General features: G+C 45.2%; 1 protein-coding gene and 1 long non-coding RNA gene across 21 annotated transcripts in view; one reads left to right on the forward strand and one right to left on the reverse strand.

Moving 5' to 3' along the window:
• The window catches only part of LMO3 (LIM domain only 3), a 91,591-nt gene that overhangs the window by 65,179 nt on the left and 1,548 nt on the right, over positions 1-24,864 (reverse strand). Inside the window, exons 1-2 of one of the 5 annotated variants that reach the window (XM_082239292.1) lie at positions 21,532-21,748; positions 3,935-4,148 (exon numbers count right to left, since the gene is read on the reverse strand). In XM_082239292.1, the coding sequence (XP_082095418.1) occupies positions 3,935-4,140 (206 nt within the window). In that variant the 5' untranslated portion in view covers positions 4,141-4,148; positions 21,532-21,748. Of the gene's footprint in view, positions 1-3,934; positions 4,149-19,907; positions 20,205-20,709; positions 20,847-21,145; positions 21,425-21,531; positions 21,749-24,864 lie in introns of those variants that run through there. The other 4 variants (XM_082239291.1, XM_082239289.1, XM_082239288.1 and 1 more) reach the window with 4 other exon arrangements.
• The window catches only part of LOC309541472, a 101,848-nt gene continuing 96,682 nt past the window's right edge, over positions 19,699-24,864 (forward strand). For 9 of the 16 annotated variants that reach the window (XR_014223719.1, XR_014223720.1, XR_014223721.1 and 6 more), the window contains exon 1: positions 21,058-21,169. This is a non-coding gene — a long non-coding RNA (uncharacterized lncRNA). Of the gene's footprint in view, positions 19,844-21,055; positions 21,170-24,864 lie in introns of those variants that run through there. The other 7 variants (XR_014223715.1, XR_014223716.1, XR_014223717.1 and 4 more) reach the window with 2 other exon arrangements.

Here is a 24,864-nt window from a genome sequence, read left to right on the forward strand (position 1 = left end):
ACTAGGGTCTTCAAGATTTCTTGGAGGAATGCAAGACTGTTGATACAAAACAGGAAAGTTTGCACCCAACTTGCGGAATCTATAAGCCACACTTGTCCACCCCCCACTGACTAGGGATGATGGGAGTTGCAGTCCAACAACACCTGAGGACCCAAGTCTGGGGCAGGATGCTCTAAAATACACACCCAAAACCTCTGCATTGCACTCAGTGGTGGGTATGTGGAAGTTCTTCAGCAGAAACAGTATCTATCTCTGGACACAGAAAATTTTGAACTACTGTTTGAGAGAAAAATATCATGAAGTATCAATACGTCCATCATACTGAGATTTTAAATAGGAGACCTTCAGCTAATCTGTATCCAACTACAATTGTATTTATTAAGCTTTGATTCTGGAAATTTTGATTACTCATCAACTAGCTTTAAAACTATTCCTAAATATAAGAGAAACAATAATGGGGGAAGAGAGGGTAATTCAGTTCCACAACTCTAGGAATTGCATTTGTTGACACCTTGGCAAAATCCCAATAATAAAACCCACTGTAAAAGCTCAACAGAAACACCCAACATTTACCTGTCCAACTTAAAAAGGGCACCACAGAAGTGCACCAGAAAGATAGATGAACCCACATTAATTCCTAAAACAAAGCACTCAAATTAAAGAGGGGGGAGGCCGTTTTAGATTTCCATTCAAAATGTTGTTTCAGACTTTGGATGGACGTCTCTAAGTGTTCCATGAAAGGTGACCCACACGCCAGTGTTAACCAGTTGAAAACAAACAAACCCCTTTAACAGAAACCAATTATCTCACTGGCCCACTCTCTCCTCAGAAGGCACCACAAACTAGTGCTAACTTCATTCATATTTCCCAAACTGGAAATGCTAATGAACACTATTTTTTATTTTTTAAAAAAAACAAAGAATCTGACGCGGTCCAAGGAACATTACTAGTTGCATCCTCATGTACGCAAGAGACATCAATGAAGGTCGCAAGGAGAATCCCAATATTTGACTAGTTGGCAGAATATTAATAGAGGTTGGATCTTACAGTCCCCCTGAGGTAAATGAGGAATTAGGTTGTTATAGTTTTGCTACCACAAGACGTAGTGACGGCAACCAAACCTATGTGGCTTTACAAGGGAAATGGAGAAAAATCATGAAGGATAAGGCTACCGGTAGCTAGAAGTCATCAATAGCTATATCTCACCTCTAGGTTCAAAGATGGCATTGCTGAAGAACAAGCTTGAGAGAGGATTAATGCCCTCATGCTTTGTGGACTTCCCAGAGACGGCAGCCAGATCACTGGCTGGGGTTTTAAAACAGCTGCACTGGTTGTCAGTTTAATTCCAGGCCAAATTCAAGGGTTTAAAGCCCTGAACGACTTAGGACCCAAGTACCTGAAATACACCTTTTTCCCTGCAAACTCTCTTGAGTGTTACGATTAAGGGAAAGAGGAAGGCATTTGGTACAGAACCTACATGCCTCTAGAGGGCGCCACGAATTAGAAGTACACAGGTGTGTGTAACACCCTGTTCAGAGATGCTTAAAATACAGGAAAGGATTTTTTAAAAGCCTCTAAAGGAGGTAGACCGAAGCTGCAACCTAACCCTAATGCAGTCATTAGCATAGACAATTCGTTCCACGTACCCCTATCAAGTCAGTGACTAAATATGAAAGCTTATTTGCCTACAAAAGGGAGCACACTTTACCTCCCAGATTAGCATAAAAATGGAGATTTCTTTTTACAGGTTCACTGCATAGCTAAGTACATACGGGCGCAATGAGGCAAATGACTGTCTGCAATTACGTTAAGTGCATCAACTTGAAGTTTAACATAAATAGCGCATTTAAGTATAAGCAAGTGATCACGATGGGGAAGAGACAAGGCTAGATCGGGGAAAGGGGGCTGGACTAAAGGTGCCAGTTCTCACATGAAGCTGGGAGCTTTATTCCACTCCAGTCAGGCTTCATCACTTGGGAGTAGGCCTGGGTTCGGGGCCAACACTTTCTTTATCACATTTGTCAGGGTGGCGGGTGGGGGCACATAAAACCTACCCAAAGATTGGACAGGAAAAGATGTTTCGGTGTAGAGCATGTTTGATAGTCAGCACTACTTCTTGTGGGAGTGAATTCTCTAGTTTTGACCTCAGTTTTTTGCCTTCCTGTTGCCTCTAACAAATAGGTGTTGCAGGTTTTTGTGGGGTTTCAAAAAACCAGTAACACCAATTTGCCAAAAGTGACGTGAATGTATATACTGCATGCAGCTGCTATCAGTTCTCTGATTCCTGTTCAACCACACCACATCCATTTTCAGCCTGAGACAGACAGAAAATTCCCAAGGTTGACATATATGAGTGATTGGCTCATGCATTCAGATCACTTGTGGGGGGTGGGCTGGCGCAGACTGCATAGGGACAGTTTCCCCCCAAATATATAATGTGCGAACACAATTAACTTAGCCCAAAGTGTTCCTTGCTTACAGAATTAAATTAAGAGGTTGTTTGTTGGCTTAATTTATATGCTACCCTTCACCAGAGGATCAAAGGGTGGTTTAAAGTATAAAAACTCAAAAATACATGACATAACAATGAACAAAATACTCCCCACCCCCAACACACACAGTTTAAAAGACCCTAGACTGTTTAATTAGCCAAAGGCCTGAGAGAAAATGGATATTTTTGCCTGCCACCTAAAGATATGTAATGAAGGAGAGCATTCTGCAAATGAGGAGCCACCACAGAGAAGGCCCTGTTCTCGTGTTGCCACCCTCCGGACTTCTTGTGGACAGGGCACATGAAGAAGGGTCTCAGAGGATGATTGCAGGGTCTACAAATACAACTATATCCCAGTAACCCAAAAAACTACATTTGTAGAGATAGCAGTTTACCTAGTACAGCCTAAGCAGACCACTGAACTCACCACAATACACTGAAAAGGCTTCTGCGCCAACGTAGAGAGATGAGAGGCCTAGTTGTAGCCTAGTAGGGACTGCTGGAATTAAATGTGCACTGTTCAGTGCAGATAGTTAATTAACTGTTTTGAATAGGAATCATGGTCCTTGAGAGTGAGTGAGGATGGAACAAGTGATTTGACATCTTCCAAAATGTACATAGTACTTGCTGCATGGTATATAACCTGCTGCTGAGAACTTACTGGAAACAAATGCAGATGAAGTGAAACTAGGGTTGGATGCTCTGTAAAATAAGCTCCAGATACTCTCGGGGTAAAAAATTAAGTGGTTCAGCTTAAGATGAAAGGTCAACATTGTGGCACCATTCGTTACAGGGAATTAGGAGGAGAAGGCAATTTTTGAACCCAAGCTTTATAAAGAGTTATTAATAAGTATTAACAGTATTAAAGAATATTAACAGCTGCATAACCTTGAGTACAGTTCTGCAACTGGTCCAAGAGAAATATTCTAGCCTCCGATTCCCCCAGACATGCTAAGTTTCCATCGTTCTGGATTCCCACTCACTGAGGGGGAAATACACAAACACATACATCCTTCAGCCATCAGAACTGGTACAGTCCAGAAACCGAAGCCTATTTTTATCATGTGGGTAAGCTGCTTGTCCAGTGAAAAATAGAAACAGGATTTCTGCAGATCTTTCATTTTAAATAAAGCTACTTACGATCCCAACCTACCACCACCATTTGTAGAAAGGGGGCACGGTCAAAGACGCATTCCTAAAAAAAAACAACCCTCAGCATAGCACTTAGGAAAAACATCTTCCTTATGAGGGCACAAGGCCTGAAAGTGAGACTACAACACCATTCTTCTACTCTGAGCACCATTTGCATGCTTGTTGTGGTTCAGCCGGGTGGCAAAGTATCCGTAGCGACAGTGGTGCAGCAGACAGTGCAAGGGGAAAGGACCTAGCAGGAGTTGGAAGTGTGGCGTGTATACGAGGTGTGTAGAAAGAGCAAAGTCCTACCTCAGGTAGTCTCTGCGGCACAGGATAAGGTTGGCTTTGGTGTACAAGGTAGAGCCTACTTCCCCCAAACGGCAGTCGCAGCAGGCACACTTCAGGCAGTCCTCATGCCAGTATTTGTCCAGGGCCTTTAGGAGATACCTGTCTTTGATCTTACGGTTGCAGCCAGCACAACCTTTCGGTTTGGTGTCTGGCTGGACAGAGAGCATTTGTATACCTGAAACGAGAAGAGAAGGAGAGAGGGGAAAGAAGATGTCAGGTGACACAGCCAAGGGATGCGCAGAACAGGATCCTTTGCCCCCAAACCGAAACTTATCAGAGCTTTCCTCTTTCTCTGAAATTCTCCAGACCAGGGTTTCCCAGACTTTGGTCCTAATCTGTTTTCTGGACTACAACTCCCATCATCCCTAATTAGCAAGAGCAGTGTCAGGAATGATGGGAACTGTAGTCTAAAAACAGGTGGATGGAGACCCAAGTTTGGGAAGCCCCACTCCAGATCACGTTTATTTATTTTTACCCAATTAACAAAATTTGTGTAGTGTTTACTCAATTTTAAAAACTTGTACGCTGTTCAAAAAGGATGGTCTAAAATACTCATTTAAATATATATACATAAATTAGTATCAAAAGCATTGTTAAAGATAACATTTTCAAATGTAAATAGAATCAGCCACCTTAAAACTATTGTGCATCATAATATTACATGCCTGTGTAGGATTGTGGAAACAACAAAGGTTTTAGCAGCCACCGAAACCAATACAGAAAAAGCAACTGTTTAATATCAGTGCGTGGGGAGTTCCAAAGAGTAGTCAAATATTGATTCTCCGCAAGCGTAGAATGAACATTATTTGGATCTCCCAATGTTGTTTTGAATGAAGCGCAGTGGCAAGTCTTGTCTATAGCCGGAGTGTAAGAAGATTCCTGCTGGATAGGAATGAGGTCTTTCTAGCCCAGCATCTTAGTCCTTCAGAGAGTGGCTTTCCATGTGCCTACAAAAAAACCCCACACGGTGCAAGAAGGCACCAGGCCTTCCCCAATGTCACCCCCTAGCAACTGTTATCCAATGGCATAGTGCTTCAGAACTGAAAAGTTTCATAGACCCAGGGCCGGATTTAGGTTTGATGAGGCCCTAAGCTACTGAAGGTAATGGGGCCCTTTATATATCCAGCTGTCCTATGTCAACAACAAATTGTCGCTGTTTTTTGTGTTGAATATATGCTATATGGTAATTTATGGCCTAATAGGTATCTAAAGCCATTTGCACATAACAAACAGGAGCCTACAGAACACAAAACACTGTTGCTGTATGTAGGTTTTATTTTATTTGTTTTTTATCTTGTATTTTGGAAATGTACATCCAGTTTTTTCCCTTTTAATTTTTTGAGGCCCCCAAGAGAGTGGGGTTCTAAGCTATAGCTTGTTTAGCTTATACGTAAATCTGGCACTGCATAGACCCATCATGACCAAGGACCATTGATAGATATGTCCATCATGGCTAAGCCCCTTTTAAAGTCACTACATCTTTTGGGAATAAATATTTCAAGTTACTTGTGTGTGAAGAAATGCTTCTTTTGCTCCTCTCTTGAAACTTCTAGCCAGTAGTATAAATGCCTGACCCAGAGTTCTAGCATTATGATAATGGGAGGGGGGGAAATGGCTCTCTATCCACTTCCCCACAACCTTCATAAAAGGTAGCGCTAGGCAATATCTGGTTTTCAACATCATGATATATTACCAGCTAAACATCACAGTATGCTGATATATCACAATGTCTGAAATAAGAATAGAGCTATGTAGAGGCACTGGCTGGCTTCATTGTTTTTCCTGCACGCACACACAAACATCATGATTTAGGAAATATTGCCAGGTCAAAAATTATAAAACTGATTTCATGAGATGGACTTAAAACTGGTTTTGGACGATATATCGCCCAGCCCTACTGCCTAGTCAACTTTTCTTGCTTAACTGAAAAACAGCTAAGAGACTTTAACCATTCCACAGCTCAAGGGAAGAACACTGACTTTGCACACCAAAAATCCCAGATTTGATCCTCACCATCTCCAGGAAGGGCTGGAAAAGGCTTCCAGCCTGAAACCCTGGAGAGAGCCTCTGCCAGTCTGTGTAAAAGGTAAGGGGTAAAGGGACCCCTGATCATTAGATCCAGTCGTGGCCGACTCTGGGGTTGCAGCGCTCATCTCGCTTTATTGGCCGAGGGAGCCAGTGTACAACTTCCAAGTCATGTGGCCAGCATGACTAAGCCACTTCTGTAGAACCAGAGCAGCGCACGGAAATGCCGTTTACCTTCCCACCAGAGTGGTACCTATTTATCTACTTGCACTTTGACGTGCTTTCGAACTACTAGGTTGGCAGGAGCAGGGACCGAGCAACGGGAGCTCACCCCGTCGCAAATATTGGGAATGATGATGCAACTCTCAGAAGTTAAAAAAGAAATTTGGTTTGTAATCACTGCTTCTATCAGAAACTTTAACTTGTGCTCCAGGGAGAACTAACTGAAATTAAAATTCCACTGAAATCTGTGGGACTTTCTCCAAAGAAAACACGTGAAACACATAAAACCGTGACTCTGTATCTTATTTATATGAAAGAAACCTGGCTTTGTTTAATTGTAAATGGAAAGCTTGTCTATACTGCAGCAGCCTATGTGCCCCATTTAGTTACAGGCAAATGAGAGATAGGATAGGATACACTGATTTCAAATGTTATCCACATCCACTCTTCCCATTCCTCAGTGGGTGGGTGGGGGGAGGCTTGGAAAAATAGATGAGGTTTGCAAAAGGTCAGATTGGCATCTGTCAGTGCAAGGCAGGGGAAAAACTCTAGCCAAGAGCTCTCTACAAAATAAATGCTTACCCGCCCACTGTTATATCTGGGGGCAGCCGAGATTTATCGTTTTCAACAGTTGCAGTAAGCGAGTCAGCTGCATTTAGAACCTGATGTCTAAAATATTAAGTGCTATGAACAGAAAGGTAGCTGCCTAATAGCGGTGTGTCATTTTGGTAAATAATATCAAGTTTCAAAGTTGCTCTGTTCTGCAGAACCCATAACTTTTCACTGGCCTCCAAAGGACCTCTCCACACACTGCAGTTTTAGGTGTACGCATAATTCCCTCCCACCACGTGAATGCAATAAACAGGCACCCACAGATAAAATGTGCTTTCAAGACCAGGATTAGCTGGGATTTGTCGAGTGTGCATTCCGTGGAAAATTAACCCAGATCTGTTTAGCTTATCATTTATTTTAATTATTATGTTTTGAATGTTTCAGGTAATTGTTTTAACTGGGGTGTGTGGTTTACTGACCATTTTCTAAATAGCTTGAGGTTTTATTACAATCCAGTGGTATATAGATCTTCTGAAATTAATAAATATTGCAACCTACGAGCATCGCAATTACTGGAGGAAAATACTGGAGGGCTTATTTTTCCTTGCAGCAAACACATGGCTGTAGATGAACTAAACACCCACATAGACTGTAAGGTGCCAGTGTAGGCTCAGAATAGGCAATATGGAATTATTTATTATTTTATTATTTATACCCCGTCCATCTGGCTGGGTTGCCCCCCACTGCAACAGAGGCAGGAGGGACTAAAGACTATGGGATGCAGGAATAATTGGATTCGGTTCACATTTAAGGGTGAGCCTGCCTAATCTGAATTCTCTGAAACAACAAGAGACCCAAAGCATAGGCTTCCGTCCGAATTCACACTTCTCCGAATTTTGCAATGCAGTTCTCCAGCCAAGAAACATATACAAAAATTCACATAGTGGGACAAAGTGTCCATAAAAACACACATTTTCACTTAATATATGCATTTAATGGACACTTTACCCCATTATCTGCTTTTTTCAGGTGAGACCGGTTTGCAAAAAATAAAGAAATGTATATTTAGCAATATTCCATCCAAACATGTATATTAGGGGAAACTCACATTATAATTGCCGTGGGTTTTTTTAAAATAAATAAATAAATTGGAAATGATGTGGAGAACTAAAGACTGGAAACATGTGAAACTGAGGAAATGAAATTGACAGATTTGCCCATTGCAAATTTGATCGTTTGTTGCAATGAAGGCGTGTCATCGCTTGGCAGCCCAGCTAGATCAGGTGATCTGAGGAACCCATAGGGCAGGCATCCCCAACCAGCGGTCCTCAAGATGTTTTGGGACTACAACTCCCATGATCCCTAGCTAACAGGACCAGTGGTCAGGGATGATGGGAATTGTAGTCCAAAACATCTGGAGGGCTGAAGGTTGGGGATGCCTGCTATAGGGGACCCACTGCTGTTCCACAGTTCCAAATACATTTATATCCTGCTCCCTCTGTCCCTAACAGAAACCCAAAGGCAGCCAATAACTGGGGCTAACACAGAAATTCAATGAAAAGGAATGAAGGCAATAGCTGCAATGGGGAAATATTAGCTGGTGCAACATCCCCTTGCCCATTTTGGGATGATTCTGCCCTCCCACTTCAGCCCCATATGATGATGATTTCTTACTGGCCCTCTGCCATAAAGGTCCTAGGGATAATTCGGAGCAGGGTTTTCAGTCTGGCTGCCCCTGGCCTATGGAACAGCATCATTGTTGAGATACATCACAGCTCTCCATGTGTGCTTTCTGGAAACAACTGAATGCTTTTTTTTTTTTTTAAAAAAAAAAGCTTTTTCAGCTAAATGCAAAGGGCTGTGCCTTAGGTTTAAAAACAGTACAGAATGAACACCTGTTTCCAGTTGTTGTTTTTGTAGTGTTTTTAAAAACTATTTTTAGAGTACAGTCATACCTCGGCTCCCGAACGCCTTGAGAGTCCAACGTTTCGGCTCCTGAATGATGAAAACCTGGGAGTGAGTGTTCCGGTTTCCTAATGTTCTTTCAGAAGCCAAATGTCCAATGGGGCTTCCGCGGCTTCCGATTGGCTGCAGGAGCTTTCTGCAGCCAATCAGAAGCCATGCTTTGGAAGCCGAACATTTTGGAAGTTAAACGGACTTCCGGAACAGATTCTGTTCAACCGAGGTATGACCGAATGATGGCTAATTTCCTTGAGACATACGTAAAGGACCATTTGTTAATAATAAATAATAATAATAATAATAATAATAATAATAATAATAATAATAAATACAGGATTAAATCAGTTTAAAGAATTAAAACAGCCGTCATTGTGTAGGAGGGCTCCCTAACCTATGGGAGGATGCTGGAGGAGGAGTGCAGAATGGAAATATCAACCACATGAACTGCCTTCAGCTCACACAATCGCTGGATACAACAAGCAATGCACACGTCAACATTATAGAGCAAGAAGGTCAGACACCACAACAGATGAACTGGTGAATTTTAAAGTCACAGATTTGAAAGCAAGTGGAAAAAAAACTGCAACTATTAATAAATGTATAATAATAATGAAATAATAATAAGGAAGTTGAATTAAACTGATGCACAGAACGGCTCTAAGGGTAAGGCGCATTCTGTGTGCAATTTGCTCCGAAAGCCCTGTTCAGTTGTTATTCCCTTCATCCAAAAGGGACTCAGCATTTCCTAATATCCTGATTAAAGGAGGTAACTAAAGAGTAGTCTTTCAATACAGGCTCGTGAAGGACAAAGGGATTTTCCCTGCCCATTTCACATATAGAATAATTTGCTGCCCATCTTTCCTAGCAGAGTTGCTCACATCCAACAATATTGGTTCCGTCGCACCGGCAGAAAATTCTCCAATATTCCAAAGAACAGATTTGGCTGAATGGTTCAGTAGAAAACGGGCAACAATGTAGCAAGGCTTTTCTTTCTACTATGGTAGAAACTAAAAGCTGCCACCTGAACTAGCAGCCCCATTTTGCAGAAGAGTCCCTAAGAGCAGAGCTACACCTTTTGAAGAAAGTAGGGTGGGCATAGCTGTCAACTTTTCCCTTTTCTTGCAAGGAATCCTATTTGGAATGAGGAATTTCCCTTTAAAAAAGGGAAACGTTGACAGCTATGAGGGTGGGTGGGCGTGACAACCCTCCTTTAGCTACGTAAACACCAAATTGGTGGTAGCGTGCATTTCTAACGGGGAAGGGGGAAAATCTGTGGGGTGTGGGTGTGTACTTTTTCTCTTTGAGTGCAGCCTCCCAACCCATTCAAAAACTGTTTTGTCCCTTGGCCAGACTGAGGTTAGAAGCAGCTGCAGGTTTAAACCAGCATGAGAAGTAATTGCAAGGCTGAATCCACAGGCATGGAGTATGGCACCGATGCCCCCCCCCCCGATCCCCTTCGCTCCATCCACATTGACCGGGAGACCACTGACTGGGAAAATATGAATTTGCTAACAGAACTCTTAATGCTTCTGAGAGCGCTGGGAAGTCATCGCTATTCTGATAACCAGAACCATTTTAGGCCACATTCACCTTTAAAACACCACAATAGCAGCTTGCACAGTCAGGGTATCTCCTGAAGAATTATGGGAGTTGTGGTTTGTTACTGGTACTGACAGTTGTTAGGAGGTCCCCTATTCCTTTCACAGAGCTACAATTCTCAAGAATTCCCTATGAAGAGGGGACTGACTGTTAATACAGTCTGGGAACTGTAGACCTATTCCCCCATTAAAAAACAAAACAGGGAAGAACTGTACGGCAGTATACTACCCCAAATTCTGCCATATTAACTCTTGCCATTTTCCAGGTTAAGTGGGCTGCAAATGGATTTTTTTCTGGAATGAAACAACACAGAAATGAGCACTAAGCATGTACTACAGTCCATTAGTTTCCTGGAAGTGGCTTTCACATCATGCGAAAGCTCAAAACTAATGCAGAAATTAATAGTTGGGAAATAGGTCAGGGAAATGGAATAAACTGCCATGTGAAGGCAGATTTGAGGAGCCGTTGGCCGGATCTCCTTACCATCAGGGCTTCAGTCCACTCCCTGTCTATGATGCCAAACTATTCCAATCTATCAGAGGGGTGGCACACACACTGCAAAGCGCACTAAAGTGGTGGCACACTCTCCTATTTTGGATTTGTTCCATGGCATTCTTGCCAAAGAGCTTGGGAAATGGTGGCAGGCCACTTACTCAATGCACACAGGCATTCCTGCCAGAAAGAGTTCTTCACTCATGCACAGAAGTCATTTCTCCATTGTGCTATTGCCATGCAGTGTGTGTACATAGGTATAGACTCATATGAGCCCCACAAGACAATAAGGCTGATCTTGAGTCTCTTGCCCACCAGAACATAACCGCGCTAGAAGGAACGGGGTGCAATCTTGGGAAATATAAGCTCTACCCATGTTTGTTATGCTCTCGTCTCGTCCTCTCATGCATGCAAAGACAGCAAGTCGTTCTTGGCAACAGTCAAGGTGCTAGAGCTCTGGAGAGGTTAACTGTTGACCCATTTACTTGTGATATTGCCTTACTCCCTAGGTGCCCACTCAGCTGATCAATCTACAGAAATTGGCACTGTTGAAAGAGCCACATAACACCCATTCCACATTTGTAAAGAACCCATCTTTTAGTGTGGCAGCGAGCCCACACTTTCAAACTCCCTATTGACATCGGGCAGGTGACTTCACTGTACTCTTTTCAGCGCCTGCTAAAAACTTTTAGACACACCTGTCTAGATATACTAGAAATCTGACATGTGTTCTAAGCTGTTTTTTGAGCTTGGTTATTTTATTTAATTTTTTTAAATGTTTGGAATTGTGGCTTTTAACTGGGGTTTTTTGCTACTCAGTAATGTTACTGTTTGCTTCTTCTTGCAAACCGCTTTGAGATATTGTTACAACCAAAAGATTTAGACATGTTGCAAAATCTATCCATCCCTGACCTCCCTTTTGCAACAATCCATTGAGCAGCAGGTGGATTAGAGACTGTGTTCTAGGACACTGTAGGGAATTTAAAGGACAGCTCCAAGCTAGCTATCACTAGTGCTGCCATTAGATAAGCCCAACGGGGCTGGCCCTACCATTGGGCAGAGTGAAGCAGCTGCCCCAGGCAGGGGATTTTTGGGTGCAATGGAAGGAAAGCACTATTGGTTAAATTTCTATTATTACTGTTACTCCCAGGAAGAGACACCTGAGATGAGGTTGGGATGAGATGGGGCAACAGGATCTCCTGCCTCAGGTAGCAAAATGCCTTGGGCTGGTCCTGCTTATAGGGGTCCACCGGCATGCGTTATGCCCAGGAAGTTCTCCCCACCTGGGAAGGGGCCTCAGGCCTCAAGGGCAATGAACTTATTTCAAGCACTATAGGTAGAGCCTTCAACAAAAGAACATAGAAAAGTGTCTTGTTCCAACTCAGGGAGCTGGTCCATTTAGCTCAGTATTGTCAACACGCTTTGGCAGCAGCTCTCCAGAGTTTCAGGGAGAGGCCTTTTCCAGCCCCACCTGGAGCCACAAGGGATTTAACTTGGGACCCTTTGCATTTTCCCTACAACTGAAGCTAGCACACACTCCTCATTCATATGAAGAGCTGCTGGGAAAGAATTCAGGTTCTTAAGTCAGGCTAGGCACACAACACAATTGAAGGCCCACTCTCTCACCCAAAGCATCCTGGAAATAGTAGTCTACTCCTCACAAAACTGCAATTCCGAACACATTTCACAAACTACAGCTTCCATGATTCCCCTCCCCCCCAGCGGCAGGAGGAATGGAGGAATGTTTTAAATATATGCCTATATATGCCTGTGTTTACACAGCCTTCAACATGAGTTGACCAAGAATTAAGCCAGGCTGTGTACACACTATAACTTTGAAGCACATTGGAAGCACATCTGTTCCCTTTCAAGAATTGTGGGCCCTGAAGTTTGTTGCTGAGAACTGCAACTCTGAGTGGTGAAAGCCCAGAAGTCTTTGAGAGAATGCTCTGAATGTGCTTCAGAGGTATCATGTGTACAAAGTCTAAGTCTGTGGGAAGGGACACAGCCCAGGGGAAGAACATCTGCTTTGCACAGAGAAGGTCCCAGGTTCAAACCCTAGCCTCTCCGGATAGGGCTAAGCAAGATTCCCTCTTTGAAACCCTGGAGAGCTGCTGCCAGTCAGTGCTGAGCTGTGTGGGCCAACGCTCTGACTCCTATATAGCAGGTTCCTATGTTCCTTCTGAATTCCTTTTGAATTATGATCCTGGGGGAGACTCTTGAGAGTCCCATGGACTGCAAGAAAATCAAACCTATCCATTCTTATGGAAATCAGCCCTGAATGCTCACTGGAAGGACAGATCATGAAGCTGAGGCTCCAATACTTTGGCCACCTCATGAGAAGAGAAGACTCCCTGGAAAAGACCATGGTGTTGGGAAAGATGGAGGGCACAAGGAGAAGGGGATGACAGAGGACGAGATGGTTGGATAGTGTTCTCGAAGCTACCAGCATGAGTCTAACCAAACTGTGGGAGGCAGTGGAAGACAGGAGTGCCTGGTGTTCTCTGGTCCATGGGGTCACGAAGAGTCGGACACAACTAAACAACAAATGTTCCTTCTACATCAGGCCACCCGTTCTCACATTTCTGCAACACAGCCTCTAACCCCATCACCTTTCTGAAAGAAAGCGGAGCAAAGAATCCTGGAGGAAGATAGAAAAGAGCCAACAACTAATAAAATCGTAATTTAAAAACAAATAAATAAAGCTGCAAATTGGACATGGGTGAAACCGGGCTTTCTTTCACCTGTGTCAAAGACTCAGTTTGGCGCAGACACACACGGCACACAGGTTTCCGCATGCATGCCTCAGCACATTTGTTCTTAAAGGCACACATTGCATAAAAAGGAGGCAAGATATTTTTTGTCAACGTTTCTGTTACAGCAGGGCAGCTTCCAGAGGCTTCAGCTAAACTCAAGATTTGCAATCGAAGGTTTAGAAATGTCAAGAAACAGTTTCACCAAAAGTTTTGAAGCTTAGCAAGTTTCCCCATGTTTAATTGGCTTTAAAAGTAACAGCCCGACTTCAGAGGCTGGCGTAAAGAGTGTCTCTCCAAATAGTAGAATTGTGTGTCCAGCACAGAGTAAATAGCTGGCAGGCTGGGAGCCTCAATGGTGCCCCTCTGGAGTCTTCACCTGGGGCAAAAGTCCTGGCTACCCCCTTCCCCCTAGTTATGGCACTGACTTGGGGAGTACTTTTCAAGGAGCAAACCTATGGAACAGAACCTTGGACTGAGAACAGTCAGCAGGGGTTGCCTGGCAATTTGGCAAACACCCTGCAGCTGAAGGAACTCCTTTTTTAAAAGGAGAAGTGGAGCCGGACGCAGAATAGTCAAGATCCACATTGCAGATGAGGTCATGCTACACAGCATTTGACACGCTGCTTTCTTTTGAAGGCAGTGGCTGGAAAAGTGATAAAGAGGTTTACCTCTATTTGCTGCTTGCTTGCAAGAGGTGAGAAACACCTCATTAGCACCAACCTCTACATATTGTGCCTCTTTAGACAACAGGGTTCCCATAGTCTTACCAAACGGCAACAGGCAATGGCAGAAGCATATTTTTTTTACCTTAAGCATCGCCTCAGCCAGATGCAGGCAGCATCTATCATCAGAGAAGCAGGCATGGAACTTGAAGACCGAACAAGCAACGCTTGGCTCAGAAGCGCAGGTAGAAAACAGCCGTTTTGTGGAGAAATGCAACAAAGGCGTTAAGGATAAAGTAGGGTTCTGCCCAGGCAAGCAAAAAAGGATTCCCTTCAGTCAAAAAGCCAGAGTGTCAGGAAATGGGGATGCAAAAGTGTGACACCCAAACTTTTAAGTCCTGCTAAGGACGTGGGTGGCGCTGTGGGTTAAACCACAGAGCCTAGGACTTGCCGATCAGAAGGTCGGCGGTTCGAATCCCCGTGACGGGGTGAGCTCCTGTTGCTCAGTCCCTGCTCCTGCCAACCTAGCAGTTCGAAAGCACATCAAAGTGCAAGTAGATAAATAGGTACTGCTGTGGTGGGAAGATAAACGATGTTTCCATGCGCTGCTCTGGTTCGCCAGAAGCAGCTTAGTCATGCTGGCCACATGACCCGGAAGCTGTACGCCGGCTCCCTCGGCCAGTAAAGTGAGATGAGCACTGCAACCCCAGAGTCAGCCACGACTGGACCTAATGGTCAGGGGTCCCTTTACCTTTAAGCATCGCAAACATTCCTTAGTCGAGGGATAAGCAAGATGGTGGACTCCAGAGTTTTTGGACTTCAACTCCCAGCAGCCCCAGCCAGCTTGGTCAGGGATGGTGGGAGTTGTAGTCCAGCAACTTCTGGAGGTCCCTTGTTGGCTATGCTTTCCTTAATCCTATTATACAGCTATGGGAGACACTACCGCCGATCCTGTTCCCCAGCAAGACACATCTAGTGCATATACATGACAGCAACTCATTCACAAAAACCCCCAACCTAAGGAGCGCTTAACACTTATGCAGCACAGTCTAAGCATAGCTGTCAAATTTTCCCTTTTCTTGCGAGGAATCCTATTCGGAATAAGGGAATTTTCCTTAAAAAATGGAAAACGTTGACAGCTATGATTCTAAGTGTTCAAATAACTTTCTACATCCTCGATGCTGCGAGATGTGTCAATATTATTCTCATAATGTGGGATCAAACTGAGAGATAGTGACTTGTCTTAAGGCCAGGCAGCAACTCAGGTGAGCTTTATAACCCAAGGATTTTGACTCATGGGATTAGCCCCCAAAGCTATACTGGGATACGAATATAGTTGCATACGAATATAGCTCATCTTTTGAGGTTGTGCGGAAACTTTCCCTCCAATTTCTTTTTTTAAAAAAAAAACTCTCCCCAAAAGATGCTTCCATTTTTCTGTTTCACTGCAGGACCTTTCAGAATTTCCGTGGGTGCAGGGTTGAGGCAGGGGGTGACGTGAGAATTTTATTTCCTTTAAATGCTTCCTCACTCCTCTGCCCATACTCTCCCCCAGCTGCCCATGCGTCCTTATCTGGAAAAGTCCCAGGAGAGGAGTAGTCTCATGACATCCCCCTGGTTTCCAATCTGAAGCTCATGAAAATGGCTATTGAGTTCCCAAGAACAGTCATAGTTCCTGAACTGCATTCCATTCAGAAGGTCCCGGGTTCAAATCCCGCTATCTCCCGCTAAGGCTGGGAGAGGACCCCTACCTGAAACCCTGGAAGAGCCAGTCAGAGACCACACTGGGCCAGCTGGACTAATGGTCTGGCTCACCATAAGGCAGCTTCCTTTCAGATCAGCATGCTCACTGATCTTGAGCAAGGGAAGTTCTTCTTTTACTTAAAAACAAAACAAAAAACCTTCCCACGCTAATTTCTTTAAAACTAAAAACACTTTCCTTCAAAACAAAAAACAGCAGCAGCTGTCAGGTGCATGGCAAAGAGCCTCCCAGCATTCCAGCGCTTACTGCAAAGTCCAGCCAAGGAGGTCATTAGGCTTTCAGGAAGCCAGAGCGTCCAAGAAGCCGGCAGAGTATTTGTAGAATGAAAGATTCACATCAACACCCCCGTGTGAAATGAAAGTTACATACAACAACAACAAAATTTCTCATCCATGAGGAACTCACAGTGGAACAGGTTCCCATGGGAGGTGATGGACTCTCCTTCCGTGGAGGTCTTTAAGCAGAGGTTGGATGGCTATTTGTCATAGATGCTTTAGTTGAGATTCCTGCAGTTGCAGGGGGCTGGACTAGATGTCTCTGGGGGGTCCCAACTCTGATTCTCACCAAATTCCCCCTCTCCCTTTTGATGTTTTTCAGATGCAGCCTCTTTTCATATTAATTGATCAAGAACGGGGGTGGGGGTGGGATACAATGCAGAATTTTTTTTCGGCACAGCACTACTTTAGACAGCCATTCTTGCCATATTAGATGAATGCAAAGAAAACCCACAAAGGAAAAAAATCCAACACAAAAAAACCAACAATACCCAACCCAACTTTCAGTTTAGGAAGTGACATGTGCTAAATCAAAGCCAGGTTTCCCTGAAGACTATAGCAAACCACTGGCCATCTTTTTTATAAGTAGAGCTGTGGTTTTGACATTAATACAGTCACAGCTCAATAGCCTGCCAAGTTTTCAAATGAGAAATAGTCACCTTAGACTTGCTTGGCTTAAGGTGGAGGTTTTGCAGATTAAGACAATTCTGTTGCCCAACACAGCCTCCCTCTCTCTCTCTCTCTCTCTCTCTCTCTCTCCCCCCCCCCCATTCACTACACTCTCAATTTTGGATTCGCAGTGCAAGGAGCCTGAAACTTCTGCCCATCCTATAGGGCTCAAGACTCGCTGCACCAGTTTGTGGTTGGGAATGAGGTGCATGAAACCATCACATAAACTAGGGTGCTCTGCTGATGTTGCAGGCAATGCGCTGGGCATGCAGATTAAAGCTTTTTGTTAAGATTCCTACAGGTAAGTCTTTCAAGCCCATTGATCTCAATGGTCGCCTTAAGCACACACTCCTGCTGAAATCAGGAGGACGGGGTGGGGGTGGTTTACATATAATGCATGAGAATGCCAAAAAGAAAATATTGACTTGTCTCCAATTGCTTGGGCCTCAAAAATGAGCAAGCATTGAGCTCAGCTCCATAGCTTAATCCTTCTGTCTTAAAACTCTTGTCAACTTTGCAGCAAACGTTATTTAAGGCAACTGAACTACGGCTGTTTCCTTCACCCCAGTAGCATCATTAGGAATAAAGTTCACACTACTGCATACAATATTTCCACATGAAGCATAACCCTACAAAAATTTACATCTGGTATTTTAAAAAGCAATGGGACATTGAGAAGGGGACTTCGGAGTCAGCATGTAAGTGGCCAAGGCTTTCTCTAGAGGCAAAACTATACAGCTTCTGCTAGATACTTCCTAAGTAGCTAAACAATCCTATGCATGTTTATTTAGAAGTAAGTCATATTGATTTAGGTGGTACTTGCTCCAAAGTTTAAAAAACAATTCGGTTGTATCCACTATGAACACAACCGAAGCTAAGATGCTACAACTTAAAAATGGAAGAGCAACAAGGTAGCTATGCTGGACCATAGGAAGAAGAAGAAGAATCCAAGTCCACTTGAGGGAAATGGCAATGCAATACATTTATCAGGCCAGCCAGTTGCCAAAATGTTAACCAAGTAGTGTGCAAGCTTTCGAGTTCACCAGAACACTTCATCAGGCAAGACAGTAAACAAAACAAGTTGTTCGCCTTCTAGCCTGAGGAACAACAGTTTGCTTGCAACAGTTTGGCCTAATGAAGGTGTTTTCCCACTATGGATTTCTTGCGTTATGTTCAGACTACATGCGGACAACAGAAATATCAAAGTTTTGTGGTTAAGGGAAGTACCAATCAAAAGCAATAAAGCAACCGTTCAGTGCTGCCTTCACAACACACAATTATTCAGAGAGGTTTGGGATGAAGGGGGTGGAGGCCTATTTTGAAGAAAGGCATTTTGATAAATAAACAAAGACTTTACTCCCAGCAGCACAGGAGTCAGTCATTCAGGTCGACTGTGCTTGGAAATTTTCCTTCTGCCCCCGAGGCCCCTGCTACTTCTGAGTTGTTTGACAGTTTAAGGGAAAGCATAATTAAAAAAGAGAGATGCACAAATAATAGCCTGTACAGCATGGTGATCAGGAAGAAGTGGGGGCCATTTCATTTTAAAAACTCTGGTGAGCTTTTAATTGCCTGGATCGCATTGTGAGCCAGCCTAACGCTCGATTGCTTCCATTGTGGTCTCTTGTTCTCTGCTATTCATACACACACACACACAGAGGGTGAGATTCTGTAGTTCATACAACAAAAGTAACTGCAACTCCTTAGCACCCAGGAACATCACCACCACCTTAAATCACTCCTACGTTGCACTTTAATTGTTCCCTCCCCACAAACAATTATTATTATTATTATTAATTATATATATATACATATATTGCAACAGCACCATTGAAGCGAGAGGCTGGGGAAAGTGTTGTAACTTATTTGTGAGTGGCAGGGGGGAAAGACAGGCAGCAGCAGCCCCACAGCTGGGAGAACCAATTCAGAAGGAAGAATCTGGCAACTGCCAAGACGACAAAAGGTTTCATTCTGCCTCTCTTTAGCGCTGCCCCCTCCTTCCCCCAACTTGTCATGATCGTCTAAATTTCTGAGAGCTAGTTGGGGGCCTAAGAGCTTCCCTGTAACCCTTCTTAGAGAGCTGGGAGAATGGACAAGTGCCAACACCTCTCCCCCCCCCCCCAAATGTAGAGGAAGAGGATATCTTCTTCCTAAAGTCCCTTACCCATATACCCTTTTAAATACACAATTTTTCTTCCTCCACCCCTTTTCCTATCCTCTCTTTCCCTCTCCCCCCTCCAACCTCACCTCTCTCCCAATTCAATGTGGTGCTGCTGGAAGCCAATTTTTATTCTCTCAGCCCCCACCTCCTTTCTTCCAATGCAGCTGTAAGACTCAGAGAGATACTGACATTTTTCCACTCTTATCAGTTTAATTACAGTTACCATGGCAGCAAAGTGCTAGTGGTTGGCAAAGGCCAACAAGAGATTTGCAAGAGTGAGCTCAATTTTGATGCAGTTCACATGCAAAATAAAAAAAATAAAAAAGCCACGACAGAGGAAACACTCTCTTTAACAACAAAGAAGCCCCCCCCCCTTTGCAATGTTAGCTACAAGCCAGGCGCCTCTAATTTCTCTGCCCACCCCTGCAAAGCCACAAGAAGGATGGCGTGTGGGCTGGCTTTTGTTATGTTGTTTTGTTTTACAGGAGAAGGGGGACGGGAAGGAGAAAGTGTTTTTCAGCTTTCTGCGGTCGCTTCACCTAAAGTAAGATAAATAAGTAACTGGCTTAAAAATAAAATCTAAAAGCCTTCGCCTACCCAACCAAGCGGCAGCGCGCATTTCATAACACAAGCTGAAGTCGGGGGGGGGGAGGCATTACCCCCCTCCATCCCCCAAAATCTCCTCCTCTCCAAAACATCCAGACTGAAAATGCACGTCTGCTCAACGCTCGTCAAGGTAAGGGAGGAGAGATAATGCCTATTTAAGAAAAGAGCAACGAAACAATCGATGGCAACCTTACCGAAACTTTTCTCCTTTTTCTGCATGAGTTGATTTAAGGACTCTCGGGTAGCTCCTTCGCATTGAGCAAAGCAAGAAGCGGCAAGTGTGTTTGTGTGTGTGTGTCCGTGTCCCTTCCCGTAGTTTGGGTCAAGTGGAAGAGGTTTGCGTTGAAAGCGAAGAGAGAACAGGGCTATTGTGCAGAGCACTTTGGAAAGGGGGTGGAGGGATGGCGGGTGGGGGAAGCGACTGCTGGAAAAAAGCGACACCTCTACCAACACACACGGCAGGCACTCGCAAGCGGGCGAGATTATGCACACGCACACACATCTATCTTTGCAATGGTGGTGGCGATCTACAAAGAGCCACATGCGTCCCTAACTCTATCCGCCCCCGCGGTCTTCTTTTTAAGCTCGGCGGTTAACAAATGGATTTGATTAAACCGTCACATGCAGCGTTTGCACAAGCCTGTCTCGGGCTCTAAGGCAGAGAAGGGGTGGCCGGGCGGGGGGGGGGGAACCGAGAGGAGAACTGCACCATCACAAGAAAAAGAGGGCTAGATATCACAATTGCCCATCGGATCGGTCCCGCCCCCAACCTCTTTCCCCATTTTCGGCCAAGGCTGCACCGAGTAGAGAAAACCCATGCGCAAAAGGTGGCCTTTCTCCCACTAAAAATTGCAGGGCGCTTAGGGTTAAAAGACAGGGAACCCCCCCCTCCCTTCAAGCTTCATTGGAAATAAAACCGAGGGGGGCAAGGAAGAAAAGAAAAGGGATCCGATTCTGAGGAGGAGGAGGAAGGGGAGAGATGAAGTCGGTTCTCACCATCGCGTTTCACGCTCGCGCTGTTTGGCAACCAGGAGCGCGCCAGCCGGATTTGGCGACGCGGTTTAAGGGAAAGGGCGAGCGGGCGTTTGCTCCCGTTTCATTGTTTAACTTCGCCTGCGCTTCTTGCTCGCCAGCCCTCCAATCGCGCCGCTCTTTCGCCTCCTGCAGCCCCCGATCTCGCATCTCTCTCTCTCGTCATCATAAAAATAAGGAAAACCTCCCCTGATTTAAACGCACAGGCACACACACGCACACGCCGCGGGAAAAAGAGCGAGGAGCCCCAAGTTGCGGAGCAGAGAGGAGACGGGAAAGAGTCGAGGAGGAGGAGCAGGATCCCGACTTTATGAGGGAGGGGGGAAAGAACAGGACCCCCCCCCCAAAAAAAATCTGCCCCCGGGGCCAAGCTGGCGTGGACACCGCTGCCTCAACTTACCTTCTCAATTAAAAGCAAGGCAAGGTGAGTTCAAGAAACCCCGGCGCTGCTCTGGATGGAGCTGGTTCTTGCTTTCGGGAAGGTCAGAAAGGAGCATTGTTTGCAGACAGGAAAGAAAAGTAATAAGGGAAAGGAGGACGGGAGGGTTGGATAGCAAGGACGCGATTGCCTGTCTCTGGGTTTTATTAGTATTGGTATTATTAATAATAATCATGAAGTCCTCACGGAGCCGCCAAGTTAATTGGGTTGGCCTCGGCGGAGCTACAGGTGTCCTCCTACCTAGAAAGAGAGATTTGGAAAGGCATCGGTGGATCTCCGGAGTCCAGGGCTGATTTCCTCCACCACCACCCCAACCAACCCCCACCCCCGTTTAAAAGGCGACTTACCTAAAGCAGCGTGCTTGGAGCCGAGCTGTAGGAAGTCAGAGGCTGTATCAACTGCAGGACGCAATCCCTTAACCAGCCAGACATAATACAGCAAAGGGGAAAAGGTCACTCTTGTTATTAGGGAGACAGCCAAGCGCCGCTTGCGCGCTAGCAAAAGCGAGAGAGCGAGCGAGCGTGTGAACGTGCGAGCTCGAAGCTGCGGCTCGTGGCCGGTTTCAGGCTATTTACCGCGACTCTCTCGTATGTGCCCCCTCCTATCTTTCTCGTCCCCCCTCCTCCCCCTTTCCCTCCTCCCTCCCTCCCTCTCCTCTCTCTCTCTCTCCAACGCGCTCCCCCCCCACCACCTCGATCTACGGCTCTGCAACAACCTCCCTCTCGCAAAGTGCAAAGCAGCCGGGAGACAGATTGGGCTTTGTCGCTAATTTCCCAGGGTGAAAATTTACAAGCCTGCGAGTTCAAGTCAGCGGGAGGGGGGGAGGGTGGAATGGAAAAGAAAAGCATATGCATATGCTAGACATGAGCAGCGGGGACAGCGGCAGCCGGCGAGCGACCCACCGGCTCACGCGCAAAGTGACCTCTGGCGCGGAGAGAGCAACTCCGCGCTGCCCAACCGAAGCGCAGCTTTAACCTGAGAAGAAGCCTTTGGTTTGAATTTGCTTCCCAGTAAGCATTCATAGGATCCGGCTGCAGGGCTCTAACGCCCCCTGACCCCCTCCCCATCGGGCTGGCTGGTTTCCTTCTGTCCTAAGTGGGTGGGCAAAACGTCTCGACTCACCCAGTTTTAAACACCATTTCTGCAACGTCTGCAGACCTCAGCACCCATGCATGGTCACACACACTGCTTTCTTACTCTCGAGAAAAAGTGAGATTGTGGCCGGAGAGGAGTAGTGGTGGTGGTGGTGGGGATTAGAGTGGCGCTTTCAGGACCGTTATGTGAGAAGAAAGTCTTCCTTTTCGTGCGCAACAAAACTTTTGCGCGCTAACTGAGGAACTGCCAATAGCGCGCTTTTACGGAAGTGCGGACAAAGGACCGCACTTTGACCTCCAGTTTCCTCTGCATTTTGACACTTGCACAAACAGTAGATCCCACTGCACGTGGTTTGAAAGCCGAGCTAAAGGATCCTTTCAATTTTTCTTTTTTCCTTTTTTTTTGGGGGGGGGAGAGAAAGGGGTGTGACAAAGATGCGTTCTACCATCCCTCTCCATGCTCCATCGAACCAAAGCAAAGGCACTTTACCTGGGAGTCAGTCCCGATGAACTCAGCGGGACTTACTCCTGAGTAAGCATGTATAGGAAGGCTCTTGTCCCCGACTGCTGCCCTGAGCAAAGGCGCATCACAGAGGCACTGGAGACAATAGAGGTGTTTAAATGACAAACTGCAATAAGACGTTGATTCCTTACCCCCACCCTCAAAAACATAGGATATTAAATATTTGTCAGCCCTGCTGCCGTGCCTTAACATCTTGCCTTTTGCAGGCTTGAGCCTATTTATTGTGTAAATAACCACCACCCTCTCAGATCCCCGGCATCTTCTATTTTTTAAGAGTCAACCCACAGCTGGTAGAGAAGGGGGGGAGGGGGGTAAAAACCGATTAAGAATTTGTGAATGCAGTTTGCAGACTTCAAAGTGTTCCTCTGTTGTCTGCCATTAGGAGCCTCACACTAAGATTGTCACAAAGCCTTTTTTTTTTTTAAGATGTCAGCTTAGAATTCCCCATCCTCTTAAAAAAAAAAATGAATGACACCCATTATTAGAGAGGGTGCTTTCAAGACCCCCAAGAAAAGCTTTTAAGGCCTTGGAGAGATTTGACATCCTTCCTTCACCCTCTTCTCTCTCCCCTCTTCCTCCCCCTCCCGATAATCCAGCAATTCTGATCAGAATAATAATAATAATTAAAGCCAAAGGAGAGGTGCAATGTGTCTTCTCTTGAAGGCGCACATTTAACTCCTGGGTTTTCTGCCCCCCCCCTCCCCGCCTCTGCCTAGGACAGTTCTTCATTTAATTTAGCAAGCTGGCAATCATGCTCAAGCGCTGCGAAACCCAAAGTGCACTCTGATCCAGGAGTGCGCGCGCGTGGATGTGTGTGTGTGTGCGCGCCCCCAAAAGCAGCAACCCCCCCCCGACACGCTTCCTGTTGATCCGATTTGCACAAGTGACGAGGGAGAGGCGGTAGCCGAGACCTGACACCCGGTTCCCCTTCAGGCAAGAGGGCGAGTTTTCATCCCAGCCCGGAACCCTCCAGACCGGCTCTGTTTACGCGCTGCATCTACAAACAGCCCGCCTGTCCCTCGCCGAAGTGACCCAGCAAAGTGTGCGCGCGCGTTCTCTCTCTCTCTCTCTCTCTCAGCCAAGGCATTCAAGAGGAGGGGGAGGAGAGAGAGAGAGAGAGACGGAGAGGTTATGTGTGAAGAAAGGGAGAAATAAAATCAGAACAAATGGTACAGCTAATGAGGACAATTAAATTAATTATGTTAAAGGAGATGAAATTCTCTCTCGCGCTCTTTTCTCTCCCCTCTGCCCGTTCCTCCTCCTCTCCTTCTCTCTCTCACTCTCTCTCTCTCTCTCTCTCTCTCCAACCCCCCCCCCATGATCTGTTACCCCTCGCTGGCAACGGCGCCTCCGTAATTCATGGCAACTGATTAGTGCATCTATGCAAATCTTTGTTTAAATCATTCAACTAATTAAATGATGGGATTATTCCTCTGCCTACGGTGACATCATGCGCAGTAATTAGTACTCTATTTGGACTGTGGCAATAAGATACCCGGTGTCAACACCATCCTGCAATAGACATTAAGCACTTTGTCACTTTTGGCGCTGTGTGTGCGTGTGCGCGCGTGTAACAAACAGCTCCGCATCTAATTGCAATCGTTCCCTGTTTCTCCCCCCTCCCACTCCACCAATCAAGGGATCTTTTTAAAATAAAGAGAGAGAAGGGGGGGGGAGTTGGTGAGTAATATGCCAAACCACATGTGTAAAGGAATAAAATAGAATAGTTAACATTCAGCTCCACGCCATTCATTTCCCCCTAAAATGTAATGATAATTAGATGGGTCATAAAATGCTCTTCTTTTCATTATGACTGATGAAATGCATTAAAGCTGACAGGGTATTACCTGACAGTAATTAGGTTTTGTCATGAATTAAATTATTTGAAAGCAGGCTCTTTCCCCAATCATGCAATTTACAGCAAGAAAATTATATATATATATATATATATATAGGCGCGCTATAGCAAAATAAAAAGAAGGGAATGAAGGAGAGTAGAGGCTATAGCAAAATAAGAAGGGAGTAAGGAGGAGGAAAAGCAGTTTCTCCCTCTTTCTTCAGAA

This window comes from Podarcis vaucheri (assembly GCF_965113315.1).
Source record: "Podarcis vaucheri genome assembly, chromosome: 10".
Classification (NCBI taxonomy): domain Eukaryota; kingdom Metazoa; phylum Chordata; class Lepidosauria; order Squamata; family Lacertidae; genus Podarcis; species Podarcis vaucheri.